Source organism: Vanessa atalanta, chromosome 10 (assembly GCF_905147765.1).
Source record: "Vanessa atalanta chromosome 10, ilVanAtal1.2, whole genome shotgun sequence".
In the NCBI taxonomy this organism is placed as follows: Eukaryota; Metazoa; Arthropoda; class Insecta; order Lepidoptera; family Nymphalidae; genus Vanessa; species Vanessa atalanta.
This window is the reverse complement of record NC_061880.1, coordinates 3047989-3058007: the sequence shown is the minus strand read 5'-3', so window position 1 is coordinate 3058007 and position 10019 is coordinate 3047989. Positions and strand designations below refer to the sequence as shown.

The 10019-nt window shown below is 30.1% G+C and overlaps 3 protein-coding genes across 3 annotated transcripts; 2 read left to right on the top strand and 1 right to left on the bottom strand.

Annotated features, from left to right (window-relative positions):
* The first annotated feature begins 2651 nt into the window (after window positions 1-2651).
* Window positions 2652-5604, top strand: LOC125066960 (T-complex protein 1 subunit theta). Its single transcript, XM_047675297.1, has 6 exons — window positions 2652-2824; window positions 3090-3647; window positions 3773-4147; window positions 4402-4628; window positions 4797-4992; window positions 5368-5604. Exons 1-6 carry the CDS (start codon window positions 2765-2767, stop codon window positions 5587-5589), a joined length of 1638 nt encoding a protein of 545 aa, XP_047531253.1. The 5' UTR covers window positions 2652-2764; the 3' UTR covers window positions 5590-5604.
* Window positions 5605-6733: 1129 nt separating this feature from the next.
* Window positions 6734-7503, top strand: LOC125066928 (c-Myc-binding protein). Its single transcript, XM_047675257.1, has 2 exons — window positions 6734-6879; window positions 7068-7503. Exons 1-2 carry the CDS (start codon window positions 6865-6867, stop codon window positions 7314-7316), a joined length of 264 nt encoding a protein of 87 aa, XP_047531213.1. The 5' UTR covers window positions 6734-6864; the 3' UTR covers window positions 7317-7503.
* A 741-nt stretch (window positions 7504-8244) lies between these two features.
* Window positions 8245-9718, bottom strand: LOC125066738 (ATP synthase subunit O, mitochondrial). Its single transcript, XM_047674984.1, has 4 exons — window positions 9562-9718; window positions 9231-9485; window positions 8753-8944; window positions 8245-8502 (listed from the first exon to the last, which is right to left on the bottom strand). The coding sequence occupies exons 1-4, from the start codon at window positions 9586-9588 to the stop codon at window positions 8347-8349; spliced, it is 630 nt and encodes a 209-aa protein (XP_047530940.1). The 5' UTR covers window positions 9589-9718; the 3' UTR covers window positions 8245-8346.
* Between the last annotated feature and the right edge of the window lie 301 nt (window positions 9719-10019).

Genomic DNA, 10019 nt, shown 5'->3' with positions numbered 1-10019 from the left:
TGCACTGTATGCAGTATTATTTTTTAGTTAAGAACTTCACGCAATTTCATATTTTTTTGGACTATCCTGTGATGTTAGTTATAGAAAAACTAGAATATCATAGCTTAAAATATATTGTGTAGTTTTAAATAAATATAAAAGTACACTAGATATGTAGATGTATACACTAATTTTATGCTTTATGATATTATAAATATATGTGTGATGTAAAATTTAAAATGGTATAAGATCCCTTTATCTTAAACATTAGTAGAAATGTGCATCGAATACAATGAAAACCATTCTTAAATATTTGTAAACGGAGGACAAAAGAAACGTTTCAAACCATTGTATATAAAATTATAAATTAATTATTTAGGTACCTATTTTAACAGATCGCCACTGGTGACCTAAACTAAAATCCGAATTTTGTAGGTTATTTTTTTAATATCTATAGATTTTGGGGCTTAAGTCAGTTGCTGAGCAAAATATTGTGATGAACTACTTTATTACAAAGCTGATATAAACGCATACATGTAATCAATGTAACATATACGTTATACCCCATGTAATCTTAGAGAAACATTTATGTATTAGATTTTAATGTTTGAATATACTATTATCTGTGTGTAGTAAATGCCTGCATTAACTTTTTTTTCTACCCATTATTTAATGCACGTAATGATTTCCCCTAAAAAAAGGTATTTCGGAACGTTTTTTTAAAAATATTTGTAAAATTGTCTATAGACTGAATACATATTAACTGTAAAATGGTCCAAAATTTCCTAAAGTCTTTTGACTCACAATTGGACATCTGTTAATTTCACTTCTAGTTAAATAAAGTATCTCAATATTTAATTGTGTTTTAATTTACATTTATACAATCAAAAAAATCTTCAGCACAGTTGAGATTGACTATATAGTGTAAATGAACACTCGCGTAAACGTGTCTTCGGAGCCATCTTGCCATTCTTCAAAGCCTGGATGAGACGATAGTGACGAGTCATAATCCGATAAATCATTATCATCTATAACCTATTCCAATTAGGTCAAACTCTTGCTGACCATACATACCTCGACTGTTGTGTGACTACGTTGGTGAGAAGTTGGGTATCCCGAGGAATCTGGCTGATGCTGCACCAACATTTAACGATACTATTGTAATATCATTGAAGTCATAATATGCTAAATGGTACAGGCCAGTAAAAGTTGCTCATATCTCTTGAACGAAAGATAATTCTTCAAGGAGAGTTTCACTTTTTCTCCAAAATGTAATGTTTCAAAAAACTAAAACACAATCGGCTTAGGAGCTACGATGGCCGTGATAAATACAGGCATCAAATCTTTAACATCCCTGTTTTCCTTCGTAAGTTAAATAATAATACGGAAAGGTTTTATTCTGTATTATAATTTATCTGTAAGAAGTCGAGATGGGAATAGTTATTTATTACTTTTTGCAAGGTTTTGGCTATCATATAGGGGCCGCAGCATTCTTGTCCAGGGCGTTGGTATTGCTTAAACCGGCACTGAAGGTAACTTATTACAAAAAAAAAAAAATTAATACTAATTATACAAATTTAGTTTTGTATTATTAATTATAAGTCTAAATTTAGAAATCGACAAGTTTTATACTTTTGAGCTTATTTATTTTTAGCAGATTATATATAAAGATATTTGAAAGTTTAATGTAAATGTATCTTTAACAGGTCCAATTAAATTTTAATTGTCCCTTTGGGCTAGGGATAAAACCCAGCATCCGACCCGGGATTTCAACCGTTCAACATTTGTTCAGGTTTACTTCCGTTTAGCCCAAACTTATCGAATTTTCTTAATTTTAGTATACCAACAATTTTCGAAACACTGATAGCGAACATGAAAAGCAAAATCACCACATATTTAATTTTAAGCGTCAAATTTAGAAAAATATATTTAATTATTCACGCCAGTTGTAATAAATATTGAACATCCCATATGTTAAAAAGGTTTACTATAGAAGATGTAGCTGACCTTGAGAAGATAGTAATTTTTTTATTTAATAAAATTTTCGTGTAAAGCCAGTCGTTAATATTAAATTTAAAGTTGTATGTATGGGGAGACATAATGACGTCATATCGACATTTTCGGTGTGGTGGACACTCCATGCGCGGCATGATTTTTGTCAGACAATTTGACCACAACTTTTAAATTAACTTTACTAAACAAATTTAAAAAATTAAACTTGTCTGTACGAAGTGTCATAGTGACGTCATATCGACAATTCCAGGAATCGAGCATTCGACAAAGCAGCAGTGCCGAAACTTTTCACATCAGAAAAGTTTGTTGTTGACTCATCGCAAAAAAGGCAATCATAAAGTTTTATATATGTATGTCTCAAAAAAATTTAGTTTCTTGTACTGAGGACTGCAATTATAGTCCTCAGTACAAGAAACCAAAAATAAAGGAATCATCATATTTGAAAATTAAGTGGTTTCCTCGTTTATCATTTATCAAAAATACATTGTCATATAATTTTATCGACGACAATATCAAAGAAGAATGTGAATAAACAAATAAAAAAATATATACGAAAATAAAAAATAAAAAATTTTGTCGTAAATCCTCTTTGGTATAAGCTTTATGGTACAAATTAAAGAGTTGAATCATACATTTATGCTCTGTAATACTCTATATATCTATTTCCGTTCATCTTTGGTCTTGCTTCTTGTGTGCGGTTTAATTAAGAATATTTATTCTTAATTATTGTTGAAAGTTACAAATTAATTTGAAATAAAACAGTATTACAAAAATGGCTTTACATATACCAAAAGCACCGGGAGTACCCCAGATGTTAAAAGATGGGGCGCGGGTAAGGTTTTTTAATGATAACCAAAAATTTACTCTTGTCATGTGGAGTCGGTGGCCGTATGAAACTTTAAACTCTTATTACTTTTAAAGTATTGAGTAAAGCGAATTGTATTATACATTTATTGTATACAATGACCAAAATATTTCATCAGACGTTAAAATTTTTACAAAGTATATTACATTATATTCAAAAAACTTGTCATTCAAATATTTGTTATTAAATTGGATGTACTGAACATCTATTATTATAAGATATATTATTTTAGATGTTTTCTGGTTTGGAAGAAGCTGTTTACCGCAATATAAACGCTTGCAAACAATTTGCACAAAGTGTTCGTTCCGCCTATGGACCTAATGGCATGAACAAAATGATAATTAACCACATTGAAAAACAATTTATAACAAGTGATGCAGGCACAATCATCAGAGAATTAGATGTTGAACATCCTGCTGCAAAACTCATGGTTTTAGCCAGTCAAATGCAAGACGCTGAAGTTGGTGACGGCACTAACTTTGTTATTGTTATATCTGGAGCCTTATTGGAAGCTGCTGAAGAGTTATTGAGGTTAGGTGTAACTACAAGTGAAATTGCTGAAGGATATGAGAGAGCCTTGGATAAATGCCTGGAAATACTTCCAGAGTTAATTTGTCATGAAATCAAGGATTGTAAAAATGTTGATGATGTTGTTAATAGTATTAAACCAGCTATAATGTCTAAGCAATATGGAAATGAAGAATTTATAGCAAAACTTGTAGCTAAAGCTTGTGTCGCAATTCTTCCTGAAAATACTACATTTAATGTTGATAATGTCAGGATATGTAAGGTAAGTAATATGGCGAAAATGCTTGTTTTTAATTTAAAATCAAAATAAATTATATAAAAAATTAAAATCAATATAAAAAAAATTACATGGCAAGTTTTTGATAAAATTTCTTAAAACATTTTCAGATCCTTGGTGCTGGACTTTTGCAATCAGAAGTTCTCTCAGGAATGGTTTTTAAACGAGAGGTTGAAGGTGATGTTATGGGTGCAACTAAAGCTAAAGTTGTGGTATATTCTTGCCCTGTTGATATCACTCAAACTGAAACCAAAGGAACAGTTCTTATCAAATCTGCTGATGAGCTGCTTAACTTCAGCAAAGGAGAGGAATCTCTATTAGAAAAACAGATCAAAGACATTGCTGATGCAGGTGTTAAAGTGATTGTTGCTGGAGCTAAATTTGGCGATATGGCTCTTCATTTCCTTAACAAATTTGGTGTTATGGCTGTACGTCTCAATTCTAAATTTGATCTCCGTCGTCTTGCTAAGACGGTCAATGCAACTGTAAGTAAAATATTTATTTATTTTTTATTCTTAAGATCACCAACAAAAACGGCAATAATGCAACAACAAACATACATAATAATTAACTATTATTATGTATATAAATAAGGTTATTTTATATTTTATAGGTAATCGCTAGATGTCTTAAATAAATATTTTCTTAAAACTACACAATATTTAAATTATGTATTGCAGTAAAATATTCAATTGCAAGTTACCTTTGAATTTTTTTAACTGATGAATTTTTTATACAGGTATTACCCAGATTAACTACTCCAACAGCTGAAGAATTAGGTTACTGTGATACTGTGAGAGTTGATGAAGTCGGAGATACCAGAGTAGTTGTATTCAGTATGGAAAGCAATGAATCTCGTATTTCCACAGTTGTTATCAGGGGTTCTACAGATAACTACATGGATGACATTGAAAGAGCAATTGACGATGGTGTAAACACATTCAAAAACATTGCACGAGATGGAAGGTAAATAGTTATTTAGATAGCTTTGAATTAAAATAATTAAGTCAAGAACTTTTTTGCATTACAATTCCTTAAAATGTGGTTCAATTTAAATAACAATAATTATAATGAATGCAAGTAAATTAATAATCATATATTAATTAAAAGTTAATGAAATATTATTTTTATTAGATTCCTGGCTGGTGCTGGAGCAACTGAAATTGAACTGGCTCAACACCTTCTGACCTATGCTGACACTTTACCTGGATTGGAACAATATGCTGTTCGGAAGTTTGCTGTTGCACTCGAAAGTATTCCACGTGCCTTGGCTGAAAATTCTGGAGCGAATGCTACAGAAGTTATCAATAACATCTATAAGGCTCACAGGGTAATGATTTTACATTTTTTATAAAAAAAAAAATGTTTAAATGAATACTATGAATACTGCTTATTTGAAATCCTGCTTGGTAATCTATATATTAAGAAAAATGAAAAGAATTTCTTTAAATGTGTTAAATAATCAAAACATTATTAACTTATATCAATTTAAATTGAACTCAACTCCATTAAAAATTATTGATCTGACCAATAATATTAATAATTTTATATTACTCAAAAATGTAATGTTACATACTTATTATAATTCCATTGTATGATTGAGTAGAAAATCATTTGTGTGAAAGTAAACTTATTTTCTAGCGCCTATTTAAAAAAAATAGTATATATTAAATTTTACTCAAATTTTGATGATTTTTTGTTGCAGGAGAACAACAAGTTTGCAGGATTCGATATAGATTCAGAAAATAATGGTGTTTGCAATGCCAAAGAAACGGGTGTTTTGGATTCATATGTTTTAAAATACTGGGGCCTTAAATATGCTGTTGGTGCAGCAACTACTATTTTAAAAGTTGACCAAATTATCATGGCTAAGAGAGCTGGTGGACCAAAACCCAAAGCAAAGGCTGGAAGTGATGATGAGTCCTAATAAATTCAAAATGCCTTAATCACAAATAGTGCTCGCTAGCCTAGATATTTACTTATAATTTTTAATTTAACTTTCAATTTTAACTGCTAATTCTACTACTTCAGTAATTGCTTTAATAATGAAAATACTTACTGGGTATTTTTTGTTTAACAATAAATATATATTAAACATTTTTTTTTTTATTTTATATACCTCAATTCTGATGATTATTTACTTAATCATTTTAAAAGACTAAAATATTGAGCTGAAACAATTCTCCTGATAAATTAAGTTAGTGACTAATGCACAATAGTCAACAAGTATTTGGTCACCATTTTGAATTTAGACCACTTGTGACCGATTAGGGTGCGGTAAAGAAAAGATAGTAGACACTCAGCACAGTTTAGGCTGGAACCACTGCTCGACCGACGGTCAGTGTTGACCGTCGGTCGGCGTAGCTATATCTATGCAAGCCTATAAATGCGCACTCGGGTACGCGCGTGATTCGATCCGCATGTACGGTTGGTCTAGCCGTCGGTCTGCCGACGAGCTATGAGATTGTATGGATGCATCCAGTGCTTCGCGGTTGGAACGACCGACCGTACACGCGTACGTACTATATGTTGTGAACAGTACACTTGCGTCGCAATTCGCCGTAAGCGTAGCACTGAATGCATTTTCACAACCGACCGTCATCGCTGAGGGTCAGGACGTACGGTCAGCGCTGACCGTCAGTCGAGCACTGTTTCCAGCCTCAGTGGCCACGATGACGGTTTCGATACTATTAGCAACGTATCTTAAAAAGATATACTACATGTATATTATTATACAAGTGAATGGTAAATATATACTAATATATTTATTTGACAATAATAAAATAAACGAATATCTGAGTTATTTTTTAGTTATTCATCATGTTCTAATTGAAAGAAAGTAGGAAAAAATATTTTCAATAATCTGAACTTCTTTATTTTCAAAAATCTGAAATTTCGGAGGTAAGGTATACTACAAGACTAAGGTAAAAATTAATAGTAGAGTGAGAACATAAATTATTATTAATAAAATACGTTACTTTAAAAAAATATTTCATAAATACCGGTAATTTACGAATGTCGATTTTAGGGCATCCCTAATACAATCTATATTACTGACAGCTTGACTCAAATTATTCGATCCAGCTTTTGAATTTTGCTATTTGAATTCATTTAGAATTATATAGTTCTCATTAATTATTAAGAAATTAGTACGTTAAAATTTGTGTTAACAGATTCCTAAATTATTTAATACCGCGCAAACATGTCTTCGTATAAAGTAAGTAATGATTTAATTATTATAATACATTATTTCAATTTTTTTAGACATATCATCACAACAAAATGAATTCTATAACAAATTAAGTATAAGATAATAAGAAATACATTTAAAAATACTGAATAATTGTTATGGGAAATTAATCATTTAAAAATGGAGATATTATTTATATCACAATTTAATTTTAGCCCATTGACTCAAAAAGAGAAGAATTTAGGCGGTATTTAGAGCGTGCAGGAGTAATGGATGCTCTAACAAAAGTTCTTGTTAGCCTTTATGAAGAGCCAGATAAACCAGAAGATGCCTTAGAGTATGTGCGGAAGCATTTAGGCACAGATGGAGGTGATGATGAACTTGAAGTTGCACGTGCCCGTATTGCAGAACTAGAAGCTGAAAATGCTCTTCTTAAAGGAGAAGCAGCACCAACGGAAGGATAAAGTCTCACATTAACAATAAATTAATATTAATTCACTTGATCTCAATGTGACATGATCTCTTCTAACTCTTGTTGATTCTAAAGAAATATAACTTAATGTTATATATTTATGAGAGTAATATTTTTGTTATAAATAAAAGATGTTTAAGTTCAAGTGCAGAAGGCACAAATAAATTTTTTGACAATTATTTCATGTTTTATTATTCATTTTCAGAAGATAAGATGAAGGTAAAATAACTAGTTTCTCGGTATTAATTTAGTGATTAAAATATTGAGTGATTTCATAACAAATTTTGTCTGTTCAACTTACAATATTTGACTATCATTGAATAAAATGGTTAAGAATTTTCTTGGTCACTTACTTACTACCCTACATTTTTATTCTCATGAAAAAACTATTTCTGATGAATGAATTAACAAATAAGGCCAGTAACTCACTTAAAATGTTTAATTATTAAATAAATATTAAATTAATGTTATTTAAGATGGTTAAACTTATAAGATGATAATTTACTAGGGAAATGTCTATTTTACAGAATTCGATCATACATCAGATGAATTATAAATGAAAAATGATGCTGTGGTGTTTTTTGAATTAAAGATCATTATTTCACATTGAATATAGACATTTATAGAATGCCACACCTTTATGGAGTAATATGACTTTTAAGTTCCAAATTAGGCAAAGCACTACCGTTATAATGTTAATATTTATTATGTATATTTCAAATGAAATTTAGCATTTAAAAATTATGACTAACAATTATTTGTTATTATTATTATATCAACATAAACTTCAATGTTCCATATAACTCTCAGTATGTTACTTGTGTAGGTAAAAATTATATCAAGTAAACAAATTAAACTAAACTAGTTGTCTATCAGATCAGAAACTATAAATAAGGTAAGATGAAATAAAAATGCTGTACTGATTTGATCTCCACTTATATTATTTTTAATCAATATAGAACAGGACTACTTCCAACCACATAAATAATTTCTGGCTACAAATTCTCTTTATTTTAGCCAAATTAAACAGCAGCACTGATGACTTCAGTGTATTTTTTCACTTTGCTGGCAATGCTCATGTCAACATATTTGTCCGCAATAGACACAACCATACCTCCAATCAAAGATGGGTCCACTTTGGTGGTAAGTTGGATAGACTCGTTGCTCTTGACAAATTTCTAAAATGAAAAAATATTGTTATAAATAAACAATGTTAAATGATTTTGGTTTAGTGATAAAGACAAATTAGAAAGAAATGTGATTCAATAGAAGCAATTATTATTTTGATTATAGATATATATATTATCCAATATTTATTGGAAACATGTTTCCAATAAATATTGTCATATTAAATATTATTGGTATCAATGTTATATATAAATTATACAAAGTATAATTTATATATAACAATATAGATAATATATTTACCTTGAGGGCACTTTCCAAGTTTTGCTTTTGAGTTTGATCCAGGGGCTTGGCAGTTATAACTTCGCAATTAACCTCTCCTCGGTGAGCAGACATCATGATTTTGAATGCATTAATAACACCCTCAAGGTTTTTCAATCGTCCATTTTCAGCCATAAGTCCCATTAAATTACCTGTGGTTGGGGACATGCTTGTCTGAAAAAATAGAATTATTAACAGTTTTTTCAAAGATATAAACTAAACTTAACATATACATATAAAAGAAAGTGTAGGCAGGCAAAAAGGAACCCTAATTGGTAATCACTAGTGTACCTAAAGATAAGGGCATTGTAACACATATAATTCTTAATATCAATAACGTTGCACCAACTGTCAGTAAAGCATTTTAGATTTTAATAAATGAATGGTCACTCAATAAATTACTTTTTGAAAATAAAGAAGTGAATTTAGTTTGTTTAGCAAAAAAATTTTTTTGACTTACTTTCGAAGACAAATGTTTAAAAGCCTCTACTTTCAAAGACCTTTTAATAGTAGGGTTCATGAGGAACTCCTTCAATTTGGCATCGGCTTTAATAGCCTCTTGAAATTGCTTGAGTTCTTTTTCAACTGTATCCAAGGTCTTCTTTTTTGAAGCTGCTGAATACAGAGCTGATGCATATCTGCCCTCCAAACCAAAAACTTGTACAGGAGGTTTGACAAGTTGAGCTGCAGCAGATGAAGTGCTTAGCGAGCGCACCTGTTAAGTTACGTAATTTAATTATTTAAAAAAAAATGTAATAGATTAATTCAATTTAGTTAGAATGTCTTTTTACCAGCATATTTGTCTTCATCAACGACATGGTGATATTTCTGTGGGTAATATGTGCTTATTTAAAAATATATTAATGAAATGACTGCTGTTCGGCTGCTAACACCATACCATGTACACTACACAGATAACACAAAATCTATTTCATTCTGAATATTTGACGTTTGACACTTCGAAAAATTCGACAAGGCTCGAACTTGGAGCATAATTACATATCGTCTACGAATTGTGTAATTTTACTACCGAAGTAAATCCTCTAAGCAAAAATTTGGAATTTAATTTTACACAATTATTTCATCAATATACATAATACTTTTAAATACCAATTCACGTTCGAAGAAAAGGAAACTGGTTAATAAGTAGCGATCATATTTATCTTCATAATATCTATACTTCATATAACTATTAAAAATATAAAAGTTTTTTGTGAAATATAATTTTAACTTAACTCAAAGCATCTTG

Bases quoted from the DNA above. Each gene is read 5' to 3' on its own strand.
- LOC125066738 (XM_047674984.1), bottom strand. From the start codon at position 9,588: ATGTCGTTGATGAAGACAAATATGCTG. The intron at 8,945-9,230 runs GTAAGTCAAAAA...CTATTTTTTCAG, and splicing joins TTAAACATTTGTCTTCGAAA to ACAAGCATGTCCCCAACCAC. The intron at 8,503-8,752 runs GTAAATATATTA...TTTTCATTTTAG, and splicing joins ACTTGGAAAGTGCCCTCAAG to AAATTTGTCAAGAGCAACGA.
- LOC125066960 (XM_047675297.1), top strand. From the start codon at position 2,765: ATGGCTTTACATATACCAAAAGCACCGGGAGTACCCCAGATGTTAAAA. The intron at 2,825-3,089 runs GTAAGGTTTTTT...ATATTATTTTAG, and splicing joins TGTTAAAAGATGGGGCGCGG to ATGTTTTCTGGTTTGGAAGA. The intron at 4,148-4,401 runs GTAAGTAAAATA...TTTTTTATACAG, and splicing joins CTAAGACGGTCAATGCAACT to GTATTACCCAGATTAACTAC.